Source organism: Miniopterus schreibersii (assembly GCF_964146895.1).
Source record: "Miniopterus schreibersii genome assembly, chromosome: 14".
NCBI classification, from domain to species: domain Eukaryota; kingdom Metazoa; phylum Chordata; class Mammalia; order Chiroptera; family Miniopteridae; genus Miniopterus; species Miniopterus schreibersii.
This window is the reverse complement of record NC_138114.1, coordinates 38,213,022-38,234,269: the sequence shown is the minus strand read 5'-3', so window position 1 is coordinate 38,234,269 and position 21,248 is coordinate 38,213,022. Positions and strand designations below refer to the sequence as shown.

Genomic DNA, 21,248 nt, shown 5'->3' with positions numbered 1-21,248 from the left:
ACTACAGATTGTGAAAAATTCATTAAAGGTCTGGAGAAATCTGGTGAAGGAGATCTGAAAGAAGAGAATGAAATGGCCTCCAGAAGAGCCGGGGGAGAACTTCTGGGCAGGGGCCTCCAAAGGGAGAGAGTCTGTAGGATTCACAGGACAAAGAAGGCGAGGTGTAGTGAGCTGGGAGAAGTGTGATGTGAAATGTTCTCTGTATTTATTGTTGAAGTTGTGAGCAGATGGGGTTGGAGAGCTAAGCAGGAGCCAGATCATGCAGAGTGTGCAGAGCACCATAGGGAGCTTGGATTTTAGTCTAAGAGCGATGGGCAGCCAGTGAAGGGATTTAACAAGGAACAGATATGATCTGATTTAAGTTTCAGAAGGATGACTTTAATTGTTCTGTGAAAAATGGATTATAAAGAGCGAAAGCAGGGAGCCTAGACAAAAAGTTGTTGCAGACAAGATGAGAAACAGTGATGGCTCAGAACAGGTCAGTGGCAGTGAAGAGGGCAGAGGGAACAGCTGGGAGATGTAACAGGAGGTAGAAATGAAAGGACCCCTGTTGGGCTGGATGGGAAGGAGTAAAGATAAGAGAGAAACCATCCACCCCCCTTTTATACAAACCCTAGGATAGTGTTATCCTAAATCACATCAACACTGTACAGACTCCCAAGTGGATTTGAGGTCTCCACTCCTCTCCAAGCCAGGGTGAACTGACTGAAAATCTTTGCAAAGGACTTGACTTTGGTATTAGAATCGTTGGAAGCCAGGTCCTCTTCCAGAGTGCTAGACCCCAGAATTTCTACCAGCTTCATCTCCACACCCCCAGTGAGCCCTGATTCTAATCTAGTCCTGACCACGGAAAGGCGGTCCTTCACCATCATTCACTTTTATGATTAAGATGTTCTCTCCAGGCCTCTACCCTGAATTTATTCCTATTTGGAATTCCTAACCCGCCCTTCTTTCCATTAGTGTTGTCTGTAAACTTAATGATGACCATGTTCTGTGTTTTAGCATCCAGGTCTTTCAGAAACAATGTTCTCTGTATTTATTGTTGAAGTTGAGAGCAGATGGCCATGCTGCATGAGCACAGGCACTGAAATCTGAACCAAGAAAATGTGATTTGGGGATGAGACTGGTTCCCCATGACTAGAGCTAAACTCCATGCTATAGAGTTTAATTTAATATTAGAATTAGTGTTGTAATCAAAATAAAACACCAGAGTTGATCTGATACATGTGTTTGTTATTATGTTATGAGAGAAATGACTTATGCACATTATGTATAAATGACTTATGCACATTTCTATTTCACAGCCACACCAAGTTTTCTTTATAAGAATTGTCAATGCTTTTCTTTATCACCCATGCAAATTGCTTACAGTAAAAGACAAAGACTCTGTCTAGACCTTACTTCTAACCACCATACTGACAGAGCTGACATTTCCCTTGTTGCACCCAGTCTCCTACACCTCCCCTCAGCCCCAGGTCCTCAAGTAGCACACATAACATTTTTCCAAATCGGATCATATTAGGAGGCTAGAAATAGAAATTCTAGCTTCTGAGACTGTGGACTTTTGCCTGAGTATAATGGTGGCAATCATCATATCCCTGTTCTGTGTGATGTCTAAGGGTATATAATATTAGAAAAGTTATATTTTAGATGATGCGTTCTTAGACAGATCTTCATATAATTTTGCCTTGTACTCATGGGAGCACCTAACCTAGTATAGATGCTCTTACTGGAGAGTTACATCAAAAATTTTACACTGAAATATTATTCATGGCTGGTGTTAAAAGCTGCCAACACTGCTTCCCTCGTGCTGCCAAATACTCAAATTCTTTTATGGAGATAAAATAGTGAAGAATCTTTCTACCAGTGTCGCCCTTCTGAGTTCACATGCTCCCAGACCAAGCACCCCCATGTTTCTCTTCCTGCCCTCTGAGATCTGGAGCCACAGAGCTAAGATGTCAGTCACTATGGCCAAAAGCCTGCCTTGCTTTCTCTGCAACTTGTGGGTCTCACCCATCAAACTCAGTTTTCACCAGAGGAAGATCCATTTCTTTCCCTTAATTAGCAATTGCCATCTTCCCTTCTCCTTCTCCGCTTTTCTTTCATTGTCAAAAGCCACTTTGGATCTCCCTCAGAATTGTCTTCCCAGCAAGTCTCTCTTGTGTTTTCTGGACTCCCACCCCATTTTGTGGTATAGGCCTGTGAAACATACAACAAGAAAGGGATATTGTAGTCCTGTCGAGTTGATAAGATAAGCAAGGACTGATCATGCCATAATTTGTAGGCATGATCATAATTTGTAGGACCCCATACAAAATTAAAATGTGGTACCTCAACTTCAAAAAGTGGCATTAAAGGTACAAAATGCAAAGCTTTTTTTCTTTTTGCCAGTTTCTCTCTTGACTTATGGTATTTTTTATTTGCCACTTAATGTTGTTCTAAGTAAAGAAAAATTAAAGTTTAAATAATTAGCATGAATTGTGCCATCCATCTTTATGTTGTGCATGTGAGACTTAAATGTTAATATAAGAGCACTTAAGTTTTATGCAGATTACCAAAACACTAATTAGAAAGAATATATGCACCCCATATTCATTGCAGCATTATTTATGATAGCCAAGATTTGGAAGCAGCCCAAGTGCCCATCCGTAGATGAGTGGATAAAAAGCTGTGGGACATTTACACCATGGAATACCACTCGGCCTTAAAAAAGAAGGAAAGCTTACCTTTTGCTACAGTACGGAGGGACCTGGAGAATATTATGCTGAGTGAAATAAGCCAGGCAGAGAAAGACAAACACCAAATGATTTCACTCATATGTGGAATCTAATAAACAAAATAAACTAACAAACAAAATAGAAACAGATACAGAGAGCAGACTGACAGCTGTTAGAGGGGAGGGGATTGGGGGACTTGGTGAAAAAGGTGAAGGGATTAAGAAAAAAAAACCAACAACTCATAGACACAGCCAACAGTATGGTGATCTCCAGAGTGTAAAGGGGGGCGGGGAGGAGGGTATGGGGGGTAACCGGTGATGGGAGGAGACTTGGCTTGGGGCGGTGAGCACACAATACAATATACAGATGATGTCTTATAGAATTGTACACCTGAAACCTATAGAATTTTATTAACCAATGTCACCTCAATAAATTCAATAAAAAATAAAATAAAAAGCCTCCAAAGCAGGAAAACATTTTTCTCTGACTGGTATTTTTTTACATATTTGCTAATGAGTGTCTGCACAATAAAGATGTGGTCTGTAGCTTGTTTTCCAAGGAGAAATCCAATTTGGCTCTCATGGATGTTGCTGCTACTCAGATACAGTTTAATTCTTTAATTGAAACAGCTGCAAAATAGCTTGTGGGCAGTGCAGTGCTCCACAGACTTTCCTGGAGCTGTCTGGGTGGAGACCACCTTCACTTTTGTGTTCTGAATCCCCGGAGCTAGTCAGAGAGGCTGTCAAGAAAATGTTGCCTCTGGGGCTGGTTGACCCTGCTGTTGGCCTGTTAAAGCTGTGGTTATCTGTGGCTGACTTCACAGACTCAGTTCTACTCTTTGTAATCAGAAAAGTGCTCGCATTTTGCCACCATGAACAAAGGAATAAATGAGTTTCTCTCCAAGTGCCCTTCCAGAAATCTCTCCACTAGCTTGGCTTCTGTAGCCTGATGAGAAATGCGTTATTATAAAGCCTCTTCTCTAAGTACCTCATGCGCACTTAACTTTCATGACTTGCACAAATACTTTTGTTACAGAAAAGCTTTGGTAAAAGGGGGTAAGTTTGGGGAGAGAAAGGATCTGCTCACACCTACAGGAGTTTACACCCCTCTGCCTACCAACACCCAAAGGATGACTCAACTAAGAGAGAAGAGGTGGGCTCTAAGAGTTAGCTCAAAAACTCTACTGAGAGACCAACTAAACTATGAGCTCTTCAAAGTGTGAGACTCTGTCTTAGTTATTTCTATTTGCTCGGTGCATAACAGGTGCTCAGCAAATGATGATATGAATTGGTATTATTGGGCCAAAGAGTATGCAGCAATTTAAGGCTTTTGATGCATTTTGGCAAGTTATTCTAAAAAAAAGGTTATTTCTGGTGATTCATTGTTTTTTTATTGTGGTAAAATATATATAACATAAAATTTGCCAATGTAACCAATTTTAAGTATACAGTTCAGTGCTATTGTGTACATACACAATGTTGTGCAACCGTCTTCGCTATCTATTTCCAAAATTTTCATCACTCCTAATAGAAACTCTACCCATTAAGCAATAACTATCCCCCAGCCTCTGGTAACCTCTATTCTACTTTCTGTCCCTATGAATTTACCTATACTTAATATTTCATATAAGTGAAATCATACAGTATTTGTCTGACTTCACTGATCATAATGTTTTTAAGGTTCCTCCATGTTGTAGCATGTATCAGAACTTTATTCTTTTTTATGGCCGAATACTATTCTGTTGTATGTAGAGACCACGTTTTGTTTATCCATTCATCTGTTGGTGGGCACCTGCATTGTTTCCGCCTTTTGGCTTTGCTGCAGTGCTGTTTGAGTTCCTGTTTGCAGTTCTTTGGGAGATATATATACATACATATACATACATATGTACACACACACGCGCACGCACGCACACACACCACAGGAGCGGCACCGCGGGGTCAGCCGGTAATTCTGTTGGCTTTGTGCGGAGCCGCCACACTTTCCCACAGTGCGTTCTTCATGCCGAGCACCAGGAACGGTTTCACTGGCCCGTTGGCCCATCAGGATCTAAGTCGTTGAAACGAGAGTAGTTCAAATGCATTGTTTTCAAAAGTAACCCTTGTCAAAATCGTATAGTTTGGCATTCTTTACAGCAAACCTCTCAGTTGTGCCACTGGCATGTAGAAGCCAGGCACCGTCGCCTCCCTTGCCCCGGGGAGCAGACGAAGGCAAGCCTCTGCAGACTCTCCGTGCAGGCCTGTGATTGCTTTCACTTGCCATGTGCCTGCTTCTCTCACTTCATACACCAGTGCTCCTGTGCCCCTTGTGTGACGGCCCTTCCGCCTGAATTTCTAGGTTGGAGGCTTCCTGGGCTGCAGTTCCACTCGGTCCTCTGGGCATCATCTCATTGTATTGGGCCAGAAGTTCCTCAGTGGTGCCCCTCCACCCTTACTTAGGTCTGGGACTGATGGGGCTGAGTACAGAAAAATCCTGTAATTTTGTTCCAAGTAGATCACCTGAAGTCCATCTACAGATGGGTAAGAAAAGCAAGGGGCAGGGGACCAGACCAAAGGGAAAATAGGTGCTATGTTAGGCTCTGGGAATACAGCAGTGAGGAAACACAGTCCCATCATGAAATTCATAGTCTAGACGGGACGAGACATATGATTCAGAAATTCTGCCAATAAATGTACAAATACAAACTGAACCAAGCATCCTAAGAGAAAGAAATGGTTCTCTGAGAACACATAACACAGAAATGTGATTTAGCTCAGGCAGGGGCCAGGGGTGGTCCAGGAAGCCTCCCCTGGGAAAGTGACCCTAAAGCTAGCATCTGAGATAAGAGTGAACTAACCGTGGGAGGTGAGGGGGATGGGAGTGGGAGGGAGTGGGAGGTAATTAGAGAAGCAGGAAGGCCCTGCCCATGGTGGGAGGGGGGAAAAAATCAATGTCCTTGAGCCTGAAAGCCAAGGTGTTTAGGGCCCAATTTCTATAAAAACCACTGGTCTCAGCCTCTTGCTTGCAAGCAATCGGAAGCCATTTGACAGTTTTAAGTAAGGTGGTCAAACAATGGGATTGCGGGGGTTTCATTCCCTCTAGAAAGGGCAGAAAGGAAAATTGTAGCTCTTAGTATTTCCAAAGATGCTGTAGTCACATGGAAACTCCCCGGGTCTGCCCTGCAGCTCCCTGTCTGTGGAGGGTGGGAGCAGCAGGGTTCTCCCCCTTACATGTAGCTCTGGCACATGGCCTCATCTGGTGCAGACACCCACGGTGATGCACCACTTCATTTCTCCTTGGCTCTCTCAGGTTGATATCTGCATGAAGAGTGGCTACTAGTCAGCATTTGTGCCCACTAGAGTTAACTGGATTTTGTAACTTTGGAAGTCAGACAAGAGGTTCTATGGAGGAAAAATATTTGTCTTTTTGCTGACACACTTCAGGACATGTATACCTCCCAGAAGCAGAAAACATTGAAATTGAACAGGTTTAGGCACCTGCAGTAAGGCCTACCAGTGCTCAGGAAAACCATGACCTTCAAACCTTGCAAAGTTATCTTTTAGCTCTCCTTCAGCCCTGGAAACCCGCCCACCAGCATCAGCGGATGAATCTTTATTTGATAATTCAATCAAAGAACACTTCCAGAATACCAATATTATTCACAGGCATTAGGGATGCAAAGGCAAGCCCTGATCTCAAGGAGCTTCCTTCCAGCCATCATTAAACTTTCCAAAACACACACAGAAACACACACACACACACACACCAGTTAAGTTTATGTTTGGGGCAACTTGAAGCATAACTGTGTACATACTATAAGATAACTATTTTCATGATGCCAAAAAAATCTTTCAAGGAATAAAGAAGAATAAGCAGCATTTATTGAACACTTTTATATATCAGGCACTGTGATAGATGTTTCCAGGTGTGTTATCTCATTAAACCCCTAGGAGGAAACTGAGGTTTGGATATAGTAAATAACTTTCCAGGGTTTGAGTATATATCTTTCTACTGTAAGCAAATTATTTCTCCACTTTTGTTTCTGTGAAGCATTCCCCAAGTCCTCGAGTCATAATTAATTGTTTCCTCTTCTGAATTCCCAAAGTACAAGTGGTTCCTGATCATGTGGGGTTTACTTAGTGAGCCTCATTTCACAGAGAGTTGTTTACATGTATCTTGGCCCCAAAGTTCCTCAAGGACAAGAAGACGTCTTGTTCGTCTTTGTATCACCCAGGCTGAACAGAATACCTTGCATACCACTAATATGTGCTCATAAAATGCTTGTAGGATGAAAGAATGTATTCATAGCTCTCACCGAGTTGGTCAGGACCCCCTTCCCAGGACCCCTAGTTCTGTAGTGTATCATCGAGGGTCTGATGGTCACGCAGGGTGGAAAACCTAGTCGGCAAGCCCAAGGCCTGCTCCACCTCCATTAGTAGCTTCCCCTTGCCACCTTTCCAGACCAGTGGTGCAAACTTCAGAGCTATGGCCCACTCTCGGGAAGCCAGACTCCAGGTTGAGGTCCACACAGGTCCTGGCAACAAGCGAGGGACTACCTAAGCAGAGAATTCTGGGGTCACGAGGGTGCAGAACATGATCTACAAAGAGGCACGGGCCCTTGGCTCTGTGGACTTCTTACCCCATGGAGAGGGGTGCAGCGGAAGGTGGGCCAGAGCGTGGCTCTCTAAAGCAAGGGCCCCCTCGCCCAGCTCTAGATTAATGGAAATAGCAAATGTGAGAAATAATGAGTAACGTAAGTGGATAAAGACAAAACATTTCAAAAATATGCACTGGATTCATATGTATAAAAAATGACAAAACGAAACCTTAGAACTAAAGTCTGGGGACACATTAGGAAAGATTTAACCAGTGCACATTTGTTAGTTATTACTATTACACTGTTTGATTTTTTTCTTTTAGGTATGTTCTCTACTTATCCCTGGCAGAACTTGATCTCACTGAGAATTCATGGGCTGGGGGGTGGGTTGGGAGGAGGTGGTGTTGAGGACAGAAGGGAAACACAGCTCTTGCTGCTATGCTGCCAGGAGCCATCCCATCCTCTGGAATTAAGGATTTGAGCATTTAAAAAGCTACGAATTCTGTTTAATGCTCGTCCTCTATATCCAATCAATCATCATGTCCAATCAATTTTATCTCCTAAATGTTTCTCAAGTCCCTGGTCTTCTCTCTAATTTAATTTCTTCGCCTTGATCAAACTATCATCATATTTCCTCTAACTAGCCTCCTAAATGGTTTTCTTCAATCCATTTTCTGCGCAGCTGTGAAAGTCAACTTGCTAAATGTAAATTGAATAATGTCACTTTATCTCTTAAAATTCTGCAGTGGCTTCCCATTTATTTTAAGGCAGATTCTAAACCCCTGAGGCCTGTATCACCCTGGACCTACCATCCTCATCTGTATTCACTTGCTGATCTCCAAGCTGAATTGGTCGGCTTTCAGATTCTCAAACACTCCAAACGCCTTTTTCCGTCAGAGCTTCACATAAGCTCTTTCTCTTGCCCAAGACCCTTTCTATCCCCTCCCCTCTTTTCCTCCAGTCTTAAATGTCACCCCATGAGAGACCCCTTCCCTGATTGCCCCGTACCCCCAGACGGGGGCACAGCTTCTATCATACTGTCTCATAGATTCCTCCATTACCATTTGTACTATTGAAATAAATTGCCTCACTCACTGGCTTAGGGCCTTTCTTTCTTGCTAGATATAAGTGTCATGACGGCAAGAACGGCATGTGCCTTATTCACCACCGTGTCCCTAATGCCCAGCACAGAGCCTGAACCATGGTCCGCGTTCCTATTTGACTTCTCGCACCTCCTGCAGGCCAGGCACTCTGCTAAGCACGGGCTGTAGGCCTGGTAAATAATCTTAGACCTCAAGAAACACATGGTTCAGTGATTCATCCAGTGAATTCTGCAACCTTCTGTCAGTTTCTTTCTCTTTTCCCATTTATTTTGGTTCAACTTACTCTATATATTGCATTGTCTAGCTTTCGGACAATTGACTTTTTGACAAATCCTCAAGAAAAAGAAAAGATTTAAAACCTCTGTCTTTTCAGTGTCACCTGTTATTAGTTTTCCCTTTCCAACTATTAAATGGACACTATTTTTCTTCAGTCTCTTCTCATGTCTGATACATTTAAAGAATGTCTGTGTCTCTCTTTGTCCTGTGAAAATTGCAGTGCATTCCTTGCTGCAGATTTTTTTATTATTGACATAAAAAACCATTATATTTGCCTTCCTTCTTGATGACTCTTATTGTCTGAATCTTCTCATTATATTCCATCTTTCATACAATGTTCTCTTTTGTTGTTAGAGATGTATGTGTTCTTTTTTCTTTCCTATCTGTTCTATGCATAAAGATAATTTTTTCTGTTTTTTCATGCCATTACCTTAAGAGAGATTTAGAGATCACATTATTTGTTTAATTTTATTTATGGTTATATAACTGGCACATATTTGTAGTAAAATAAAAGAGTGAGAAAGGAGAAAAGAGGGAGGGACAGTGCAGGGAAGGAGGGAGGGAGGAAGGAAGAAAAAGGAGTTGGAGTCAGCTAAGAGCTGGTTTACAGGCCAGAGAGGTGCAGGGGGTGAGGGGGGTGGAGATGGAGCAGGAGCAGGAGGAGGGAGCTGAGAGCAGACAGGCGAGAGAGGAGACTGACAGGGTTTTTGGAGCTAAGGAAAGGTGGAAATTTCACACTCACCTTGGTTTTGAACCTGCCATCAACTGACTGACCAGCCAAAATCCTCTAGGCCCCTGAGGGAAGAGATGCTAAACTAAGAGCAAGTCACCATAAACCCATCAGTTCAGAGAGATGTCAGCCTATGTGTGGGTCAATGATGACATCTTCAGAGGGGAGCTCTGATGAACACATGCAGACATAATTATTCTTTACTACCCTTTAATGTGTAATTTGACACATTCAAAGAGTATCTGCACCTGAGTGTTACTTTAAAGCAAAATGACGTAGTCAGCAGCTGCGGATCCACCACCCAACCCCAAAACTGCAGCATTGCCAGGAAGCCCATCAAAATGTGAGCTCTCACCCTGTTTTCATGATTCCCTGCTCCACGTAGGTGGCTCTGACTCCACAGTTCCGTGTTTATCCGCCTATTGCTGTACTCCTGTACACACAATTTTATCACAGATGTGTGTGCTTAAACAGCATGTGTGGCCTAAGTGTGAATAGATATTTTTAAAAAATAAAAAACAGCCCGGCCAGGCATGGCTCAGCGGTTAAGCATTGGCCTAGGATCCAGGCAATCGGGGTTCAATTCCCGGTCAGGGCACATGCCTGGGTTGTGGGCTGGATCCCCAGTGGGGGGTGGGCAGGCGGCAGCCGATCAATGACTCTCTCATCATTGATGTTTCTCTCTCTCTCTCTCTCTCCTTTCCTCTCTCTGAGATCAATAGAGGTTATTTAAAAAAATAACAATAAAATAAAAATAAAAAATAAAAAGCAAACATTGGCCTGCACCGTACAAGAAACACACGGCTATTGCCTAGAGCACGTTTTACCTGGGCGCACACTCCTTGAATTCCAGGAGCGGGGTGGGGCAGGGACAGGGAAATGAAGGCTTTCTGTCCACTGATGTACACTTTTGGAAGCAGAGTGAAGAGACCCGTCACAAATGGTTTTCAAACAGTATCCAAAGGATAGGCAGGGAGAAAGGGGTGTGGAAGCACTTCAAAAGCGCTTTCTCTGAAAGTGGAAAAGCAGCGAACCTGCTGACAGAGCACATTTGGGCCTTAACTCTGGATTCTCCTTATTGCCCTCCTTACTGCTGAGTGGTGAATAGAAGGCTTCTAAAAGTGAAAGCGCTCTGATCTCAGTCTCTGGATTGAAAAGTTCCATGTTTTCTTCTTCTTTCAAGATTTGCTTTCATTGTCAAGATGTAGGATACTTTCTTAATAGAAAAGATTACTTAATTTTGAGCTTGCACTTTCAAAGGAAGGAAGGAAGGAAAGGGAGGGAGGGAGGGAGGGAGGGAGGGAGGGAGGGAGGGAGGGAGGGAGGGAGGGAGGGAGGGAAGATAGATCCCTGAGTGGAAGGAGTTCATTTTTCAGCTCCTTTAATATTTGTTAATAAGAAGACTCAATGTCATCAAAATATCAATTCTCTTCATTCGATATGTAAATTCAATGAAATTCCAAAGTCTCGGTAGATTTTGTTTAGATACTTGATAATCTGATTCTGAAATGTCTATGACTGAGTAAAGGCCCAGGTTAGCAAAGTTGCTACTGAAGAACAGGACAGGAGGACTTGCTCTGCCAGCTTTCGAAACACATACAAAACAATGGTAATCGAAGCAGTGCAGTATTGGTGCAGGACAGAAAAATAGGGCAGAATAGAGAGCCCAGAAAGATACTACAGATATATGGAAGCTTGGTGTGTGATGCAGAGGGCACTGCAGATCACTAAAGAAAGGAGAGCCCATTTAATAAACGATGCTGGTATAATTGACTACTCATATGGGAAAATGTGAAATTAGATACTTACATCACACCATATACCAGATCAATTCTAGACTGATTAAAGACATAACTATGAAAAAACAGTAAAAGTTCTAAAAGAAAATATAAAATATCTTTATGAACTAGACATAAGGAAGGACTTTGTAGCATATAAAAAGAGCTAGACATTATTTGCCCACTAGATTGGCAAAAATTAAGAAGCCTGAAAATAACAGGAGTTGGCAAGGATGTGGATCAGGGGGAACTCAGACTCTGCTTGAAGGAAGCATCAGCTGGAGTCACTGGAATCACTTTGGAAAGCAATTTGGCACTATCCTGTAGAGGTGAATGCTTGTATACCTGTGCAGGGCACAGCGAGTCTACTCTTAGGTATTGCTGTAGAACGGGGCTACGGGGCTTCTCTGACTTTAATGAGCAGCAGAATTACCTGGAGAGCCATGCAGTCTGGAGGCCCCACCTCTGGAGATTCTGATCCAATAGGTCTGGGATAAAGTCTGTAAATCTATGTTTCTACGAAGCACGCAGTGAGGAGGCTGCTGCTGGTCTCCAATCACAGTTGGAGTAATGCTCCTCCAGATTGCTTCACCTGTACTTTGGGAAACAGGAACAAGAATGTTGAAAGCCACATTGTTCATAACAGCAAAAATCTGGATACAACCCAAAAACCCGTCAGCAGAAGAATGGATAAATACACTAGTATGTTCACACACTGAAGCATGCAACATTGAAAACGAATGACCTGTGGACGGGGGTAACGCCCTGGATGAATCCTAGAAGCATAATGTGAAAAAAGTAAGCCATAGAAAATTACATACAGCATGATACCACTTTCTAAAAGCTAACAAATTAAACAATATGTTGCTTAGGATAAAATTAAAATAATAGCCAAGGGAATGGAAAGCACAAAAATGGGAAAGGGAAGAAAACTAGATGCAACAGTGTGGGTGTTACTGTAGCTTTTAAGGTGGATGATGGTTCTCATATGTCAGTACTTTCATGTAAGTTACGTATGTTCTCCTGTATATAGAAAATAGACATAGTACACACAGAATGGAAAAAAATATTAAATGAGTACCAATCAGGTAAGCTAGATGAGACAAGACAAGATTACAAGGGAAGTAGAACTGTAATAAATGACAGAAAAGATCGTGGAGAACATAGGCATGCAATGTGCAGGACAAACTTGAGACCTCTCCTTGCAGAGAGAAAACAGAAAAGAGATGACACTTGTGCAGAATTGAGGGTGGAGGCCTAACAGACTCCTGAAACAGAGACTGGAGCAAACAGAAAGAAATAAGATGAAGGCTGTGTTTAAAGAACATTCTCACAGGTTGGAGAAAGTCCTTAGTCTTTCTTATCAAAAGCACTCCCAAATACCAGCAAATTAATGCAGAAGCCCACATCGACACATTCCTGGTGAAAGTTCAAACATCGAGCGTATTTACATGTATATAAAACTTAGTATGTGATAAAATTGGACTTAGGGATAGATTATTTACTGTATGATGCTACAACAACCAGTAAATTATTCAGAAAATAATGAGGCTAGTATCATACACCAAAATATTCTTCAGTGAACCAAAAGGTGAAATTTTAAAATGATAATAATAACTAGAAAAATATAACTTAAGCTTTATCTTTTTTCTAAGAATAAAAGAAAAGGAAGAAACTGAGAGAAAAAGATTGGCATATTTTCCTGTAAAAATTTTTTAAATTCTTCATGTCAAAAAAAATCATAAAAAGTAATAAAAGGCAAACTACAAGCTTGGACAGAACTTTTCCTCCACATACTTTCGAAAGGAGTCTCACCACTCATATTAAAAGATACATTAGAAATCAGTAAGAAAAAGGTACACATCTCGTTGGAAATATGAGTAGCTGTGAAAAACACATCACAGAGCAATAATCAAAAACATAGACATTGTAATCAAATGAGAGCAAATTGAACCAATGAGATTTTGTATCTGTATGACTGACCATAATTAAATACTTGCTATTTTAAATAATAGGAGGCTGTATGTAATAGTCATCCTAAGGCCACTTAAAGTTAATTAAATGGTCCAGCAGGGTTTAGAGCCCACTACTCAGGGCAGATTTGGATCTATTCTGGTTGCAAGGGGGCTTTGAGACTTTGTTCTGATTTATGCAACTCACCAGACATTTTTAAGCAGCTGGTGTTATTGATGGCTACACAAGAAAAGATAATAAGATTATTAAGAGGCTTCTGCCTGGAAAGATGAAGGCTGAGAGGACATGGTTGATGTCTTAAAGACTTTGAATAGCATTTCACTGAATTCCAGAATTGCAGTGGGGTGGGGTGGGGGAGTGGGGGAGCCCCTAGACAAATTAGAAAGCCCCGTGTTACATGGTGAGTTACAAATGCCGAAGTCATTACCCCATAACAGGTGATAAGCACTTACACGATGCAAATGCAAATTTTATATTTATATCAAATACGAAAACAAAATATGGTAATACAAATACAATACAAACTAAGGTGTTGGTAATAGGCTTTTGTAAATTCAAATACATGTGTGGGTTACAGATTGAATATTTATTAATCAGTTCCAAATGGACCCTGGAATAGTTAAAGGTGAAAACATCTCGTTCTTTTTAGTTTACAATTATTCTTTTTATTTTAGAATTATTGAGCATGATCCAGAATTAGCACCATAGTTTGCAAACATTCTTGTTTTTGTTTCTGGCCCTGGGATCGTACTCTGATCTCCTACCTGGAGCAGCTTCCTCTCCCTCGTCCCCCACTAGCCATCTTCATTGACAATATTTGGAAAATGACATTTTACATTTGCATATTGGTGGCAATTCTAAAGATTGGAGATCTTTCATTCTACAATTAAACAGCCATAAACCAGTATAAAAGTATACTCATAGGAAAATAAAGCTGAAAATTTTAAGGCCCCAACTAATTATTTGAAATGAAACTTTGACTCATTTGCTTGTATGCGGCTGGCTCTGAGTCCCCCCAGCTCCAGTGGCCCGCTAGGATGTAAAGGCCATTTTAGACGATGCTGGCTTCACTAGCAGCCCGGGGCGAGCGCTTCATCGGGGTGACCGTGCTTACAGGGTGAGCCGCATTGGGCGGATTTACTCCTGCTGAGAAGTCCTTTCTGGCCTGTGTGTGTCGTGCGTACTCAGGACACCTGAACATGTGCCTTCCCTGACTCTCCTCTCTGCTCTCCTCAGGACTACTGGCTCTCTCTCCTCTACAAGCGCTTGATCGGCCCCAAAGTCTTGGCCGTGCACGTGGCCGGGCTCCAGCGGAAGCCACGGCCAGGCCGAGTGATCCGGGACAAACTAAGGATTTACGCTCACTGCACAAACCACCACAAGTAAGTCTTCAGAGTGATGGCACAGAAAGCCACCTGAGGGCCTTCGGCCTTCGGGCCCCTCAGAATTCCATGCCATTTGGGACCCCTTCAAGACTTACTGAAAACTGCCTCTGGAAGTACTCACTCTACCTGCTCTTCATGGATTTCAAATGATCGCTGATAAATAGCTTTTCTCCAAGTAAATCCCTTTCTCACACTTAGAGGGTTTATTCATAAAATGTTAATAAGAGTGCATGCCATCTGTTCATTTACTTCTTTAGCCAACAAATTTTTACTGAGCTTTTCCTCTGTGCCAGTTGATGTAATGCCCAAGAGGCCTTTTGTATGCCTCTGGCTAAACCAAGGCAAGAGACATAAACTCTGTTTCTGTGATCCACCAGCAGAGCTTGACACAGTAAGTCAACTTTTCTAAGACACATGCTGGAGAGCTATCTGCTGAAAACTTAGCCCAGACCAGTGCGTCCCAAACCACGGGTCCCCAAGATAAAAAGTGTGCCCAAAGGTAGTAATGTCAGCTTTAGAGCTTTTTCAGTATTTCAAAACCCTTTTCAGCTATTTTAAGGGTTAAGAGGTTAAATCTGTTTTAGGGGCTGGACAGCTCAGCATGGTAATGTGCAGTCATCCTCTTTTTGATCTGAAGCACTGGCTGTCATTAGAGTTGTCTTTCAAACAAACAGGAAAATAATTATCAGTAGGCAAAGTTTGGCAGATAAAATGTTTTAAAACATGAGGATCATATGGGTAAAAACTTAAAACTCAGCCTAAAGCAAAGCCCCTCAGACCATAAATGGCTTTCTTACATCACTTCCGGTTTAAGGAGCAGAGTAGGCAGCCCTGGAGAAGAGAATTCTTCTCTTAGTGCAGAAAAATGGGGTTGGGGGGTGGGCGGTGAGTGTCTGCAGCCAGACCTTCATTCCAGCAGGCCCATCAGGGGCTGATCTCAGGCAGTGGATAGCACAAAGAGCCCCAACGCTCAGGTTACAACAGACACTCCTTCCCCTTCCTTGATGAGAGAGGAGCCAAGTCAATTAATTTATCATGATAAGATTTTTCAAAGAATCACTCTGAGCATAGGGGGCCAGGGGCCAGTTGTCTTGTCTTGAGATACAAGTAACTATTGTGGATGATCGGAGGCTGGTTTGGGCAGAGGCCAGAGGTTTTCAACGTCCCTTTTGCTCAACAGGAAGCTCAATCCAATACCTGACAGAGAGTGACTTCTTTACGGCCTTGGCCTGCAGTTATCTGATCACCACACAAGGAAACATTGTATTCCTTGTCTCCACCCTGGCCCTGAAGTAACCACCCAAAAGGTGGACTCCCAGCTTCAAGAGAAAAAAAATTATTCTTGGCACCTTTTGTCTCTTTGGGGAAGCACATCAGTTTGTGGCCTTTATACTATTGGTCTGAGGACTTGGGGAGGAAAATGTCAATAGCATGAGCTTAACAGGACTTAAGTGTCTTCACAGAGGGCTCCTCACGTCATCTCATCCCAGCGTTCACCCGACGTTCTTTTACATTCTCACAGAAGGTGTCACTAATGTTCCGAGTATACCCTGAACTCAGGGCCAGAGTCTCATTTGTTTTTGTAGTCTTGATGTATAATATAGTGACTGGCATAAAGGAGTTCTCAGTAAATATTTGATGAATGAATGAATGCAGAAGTAGGGCATTAAGACATTACTTCTGACTGAGAGTCTTAGCTGCCTTCTGCTTTGATATCGCCCCATCAGCCAGAAGAAGAAGGTGTGGTGGAGCGGTTAAGAATTCTACACTCACTAGCATGAGGCCTCCAACAAGGTACATCATCTAGAGTCAGAATTCCCTCCGCTTCCCCAGCTCTGCTTCTGTGGGGAGTCACTCCAGAACCTCTCTGCTTCAGTCAGTCCCTCTCCTCCTTCCCCCCATTAAAAAAAAGAAAGAAAAGACTGTACTAGTGCATTCCACACATGACCCTACTGGTAGTAATTGGGGTGAAGGCCTTTTTGTTCCTCTTATAAAAGAAAGCCCTCGGGATATGCTGCACTGGCTGAGATTGTAAGGTCTCCATGTCAGGGGGTGTCACGTGCCCCAGATAGGTGGGCACAAGCAGAGGTGTCTCTGCCCCATCTCTCTGGGAAGCCACATGCCCTGTCTGTACCCCCTCATCCACAGCAGTCACGAAGCAATGTTACTGATTCACTTAACTTATTTGTGGCCAAGAAAGCCAAGGTCACAAAAATGTCACAGAGTGGGCATGTTGGCTTCACACTATTCAGTCTTGACCAGTGCTCTGAAAATATATATCCTTGGTCAAATCAGGGATTGGGTGAGAAAGTATAAACTTACCAGTAGAACAACCCAAAGAAAGTGTCTACTGACGCAACTCCTGCACTCCAGTGTGTACTGAACACTTGCTATGTGCCAAGCTTCTTGCCGGTAATTTGTCCTTCTATCGAGTGCACAGTTCCGTGGCATCACTCGTATGTGCAAATAGCACCTTGAATATTGCAAACTGTTTTACGATCTTTTGACCCAGTGTCCTACACAACACAGACGTTCCTTCTACACTCTCCCTGGCAGTTATGCATCCTCTGCTTGGATACCTCACTGTCTCTCATGGCAGTCTCTTGCATTGTGGGTCATTTCTGACGTAGGAGAGCATTGTCTCTTATGATAGATTTAGGAGCAAAAGTTAGATGCTCATACCAACACCAGCAGGTGTTTTCTGCTCTCTGTTCTAGAGATAACAAGTCAGGGCACTGGCAGCATGGCAGGTCTCGCCTTAGGCCTTTTTGTTCACAGAACAAATACTTTTTGACTGGGAAAAACCACTTTCTAAACCATTCTGCTGAGACAATGTATGTTTCTGGGGAGGAACTGGGGTTTTTAGCCAAGTTCAGAACCAATTGGAACCTGGTGGATATTGAAGCAAAATTGAGCCTTTTGGGGTTCAAGTTCATTTATTATTGGCAAAACATGACTTCCTGTTTTTCAGAAGAAGTTTTTTAAAGACTCATAAAAAAGGTTCCTGAGGCTTCTTGGACATCAAATGGCTCTTACAAAACAATATTTTGATGAGTTAAGTGTAAATGAATCAGAAACATGTGGATTAAATTTCCCTTAAAATACACAGGGGCTTTGAAATTAGGAGGGAAAATGTTTGGCAGAACATGGCTTAACTTTTACCGAACCCAAAAACTTTGAATTAGATTTGGAGACAATGGACCAACCTAATTTTCAAGCACATTGACTTTCCCTGAGAATAACTGTGATTCCAAAGCATCCTCTACCTTCCCTTCCCTTTCCTAGTCTCCCAGCTTCACTGGAGACATTTCTAGAACAGTGACTATTTTTTAATCTGGAAATCAAGATGCACCTCCCAGATGACATTCCCCACCTCTTATGTCCAAGATATTCCACTTCCAGCCTCCCTTCCCTGACTCACTTCCTCCCTCTCCCATGGCAACACAGAGAAGGTCTCAGGCAGCGAAAGAACAGCTAGAAAGATGAACTCCAGATTCGTGGATTCTCTGCTGGTGGTAAATGTCACCATGAGTGAGACATGAGCAAGACAGATGTTCCACCAGACAAAAAGGGACATTCATTAAGAGAACCAAAAACCACCTGGACTCATTGCCTGCAGGCCACACCTTCAGTCAGACCCCATTTTCTTAGGGAACAGACACTGTTCCAAGATTAGTTTTCTGTGGGCAGAGAATATACATTCTTCAGGAATCTGGATTTTTAACACAGTACTTTCAGGTTGGTGCTGTACTCCCCAGCCAAAAATGTGCCTTCATAGCGAGAAAACCTCTGCTTAATGCCCTCGCCCATCGCCAAGCAGGGAAGGCCTGGCTGAGGCAGTCGTCAAGCCAGTTCCTACCTGAGGAGGCCCCGGGAGTTCTGTGAGAGCCCCTGCGCATTGGTCTCTGGGCTGGTTTTCAGTACTGGTTTGTCTCCCTCAGAGGGACTATGTAAATGGAAATCAGGCCATTGCCAAGCAGCTTGAAAAGACTGCTTTCCCTGGAGCCCCAGAGCGATGCTGTAATTTCAGGTCTCCCTCTCACCCACCCCTTCCCCACCTCCCACCCTCTGCTCTCCAGTCTCTGAGGCCTCATTATGCCCTGGCTCTGCAGAGGAGAAACTCATAAATGCAAGTGTGGGGCTCTCTCCTCCTCCCCTGCTGGCCTTTGAGAAGATTGTTTGATGATTGTTAACAAAGAGGATTACATGGTGGGCAGAATTGGTACCTCCTTCCGTTCACACTCTGAACCAGAGTAGCGAGAGTTAACCAGTGTCTTCATCAATTCTGTACACAGCTAAGTTAAGCTTAAAGCCCATCAGTGGAATATAGTTGGTGTTCTTTAATGATGGTAAATGCTGACATAGGCTAGAAGAAACATCTTTCTTCAGAGCTCTGGTGACACAAGTTTGCTCAAATAAATTGGCATTCCCTCCTGACCTAACTCATTTGGCTCCAAAAGCTAGTTCACATGTTTCAGGGGGTTGAGAAGAAGGACCAGAGGAGGGGGGACCAGACAGAAGAGTCATTTTCATTTAATTTATCAGAATATCAATTTAGGCATACAAAAAGCTTTGAACATAATAATGTGCCCCACCTACACATGCAAGAAAAATCATGACACAGCCAGTGGGATATACTTTGGTAATTCTTCTCATAACCTTAAAGGATTGCTCTGGGCAAATGGTTCCCATACTCAACTCATCTGCCCAAATATCCCAGAAAGATTTTTTTAAAGTGCAGCTTCTCAGGCCCCAGTCACAAATGGATTGAATCAAGAAATCTAGGGATGAGCCCTGGAAACTATATTACTAAAGACCAATAAGCAATCCAAGTTATCATATTGACCTGCCCTTGGCCACTCAACTCTTAATTATCACCTTTAGAAGCAGAGATGAGTGACCCAGAGGCTGAGGGGTGCTGTTTCTGCAAGGAATGACATTTTCCTCTGGGCAAAGTTCCTCTGAACTCCTCCTTTGAAGGCAGGACCAGGTCATTTTTTCTGTTTCCTCTCATTAACCCATCCAGATGGGGCCTTAAGGGACCCCTTAGAAACAAAATCTTTTTTCCTACTAGAGAGAAGGAAATCATTATAGTTTTGTTGATACATGCTGAAAAGCCATGTAGGCATATAGTTGTCCCAGGCTTCTGAACATCCTGTACTGGTTTAGAAGGATTCCAAAGTGGTAAATAGTTTTATAACCTAGGGGTAGGTAAAACAGCTAGAGCAGAAATCAAAAAGATCAATAAATTTGACTACATAAAAGTTTTAACTTTTATACATCAAATACAATGTAAACAAACAATTAGTCAAAGAAAACTTGGGGGAAATTTTGTAAGATACATGTAGGCAAAGGATCACTATCTTTAATAAATAATAGTTTCTTGTAAACCAATAGAAAATGGGCAAAGGACATGGTCAGTTTACAAAAGAAATGAAATGCCAAACAGACAAAATGAAAAAAATGCTGCACCTCATTATGAATTTTTTAAAAATACAAATTAATGCAACATTGAAATCCCATTATTACCTCTCGGGTTGAGAAAGTTTAATACCCAGTGTTCTTAATGGTATGAGGAAATGGGTGTTCTTATGCATAGCCAATCAGAGCAAATCGGTACAAACTTTCTAGAGAGTTAACATCAATATTATCAAAATGTGCGTATCAGTCAGGATAGGTGAGGTTGTGCTATGATAACAAAGGACCTCCAGATATCCATGGCTTTCAATAAGCAAATGTATTTCTCACTCACACCGCTTGCCTGTCACTCAGCTGCAGCTCTGCTCCACATCATCTTCGTGCCAGGATGCAGGTCAATAGGGCCCCTCTGGCAAAAACATTGCCAGTCTTCTGGCAGAGAGAAAAGGGACATGGCAAAACAGGGGTTGGCTCTCAAAGCTTCTGCCCGGAGGTCTTAACATGTCCACCCACATTTCGTTGGCCAAAGCCAATCTTCTGATCACTCTCAGGTTCAACAGAGCCAGGACAGAAAATATTCCACAGGGAGGGGCACCACTGGGAATGAAGCAGATTTGGTGAGGAATCATACAATGTGCATTCCTCTTGTCCTTAATGTTTCCAACTCCGAAGACTTCGTCTATCAGAAATAATCATGATGTGAAAAGGTTTAGGTGCAATGAAGTGCTTCATTATGTAATTTATGATGGCAAACAGTTGAAAACAACCTACGTTCCCAAAAGTAGGGCGTTAGTTAAATAAATTATGCCACGTTTCTAATGCTGAAGAATTCAGCATCCTCCTATAAGTAGAATTGAATATATCATGTAATAACATGGGACATGTTTAAGATGTTCACTAGGTGAAAAACTGTGAACAGTGTGATCCCGATTATGTAAAACCTGAGAACAATATATGTGTGTGTCGCATACTCAGTAAATATTTGTTGAATTAAATAAACTGAAAAACACTGGAAGGATGTTTACCAAAATGTTATTATATCTCAAAATACTTGGATTATGGGAATGTTCTTTTTCTTTTTTATGTTTTTCTATATTTTTTATTTTTATTTTTTGGCAATTAGCATGTTTTACTTCCGTACTCAGAAAAAGATATTTTGTTTTCTCAAACCATTGCAATATATTTAAACAAAAACAAAAGCAGTGCAGTGAGAAGTGAGCATCTTCTTTGCAGGAAACCACAATAACAAGCCCTTCCTGTCTTTGAAGGTCTAGGGTGGCCAAGAACCATA

The 21,248-nt window shown here is 42.3% G+C and overlaps 1 protein-coding gene across 1 annotated transcript in view; it reads left to right on the top strand.

Moving 5' to 3' along the window:
- The window catches only part of HPSE2 (heparanase 2 (inactive)), a 408,005-nt gene that overhangs the window by 367,515 nt on the left and 19,242 nt on the right, over window positions 1-21,248 (top strand). Inside the window, exon 10 of the mRNA XM_081158111.1 lies at window positions 14,391-14,536. Within this exon, the coding sequence (XP_081014237.1) occupies window positions 14,391-14,536 (146 nt within the window). The remainder of the gene's footprint in view (window positions 1-14,390; window positions 14,537-21,248) is intronic.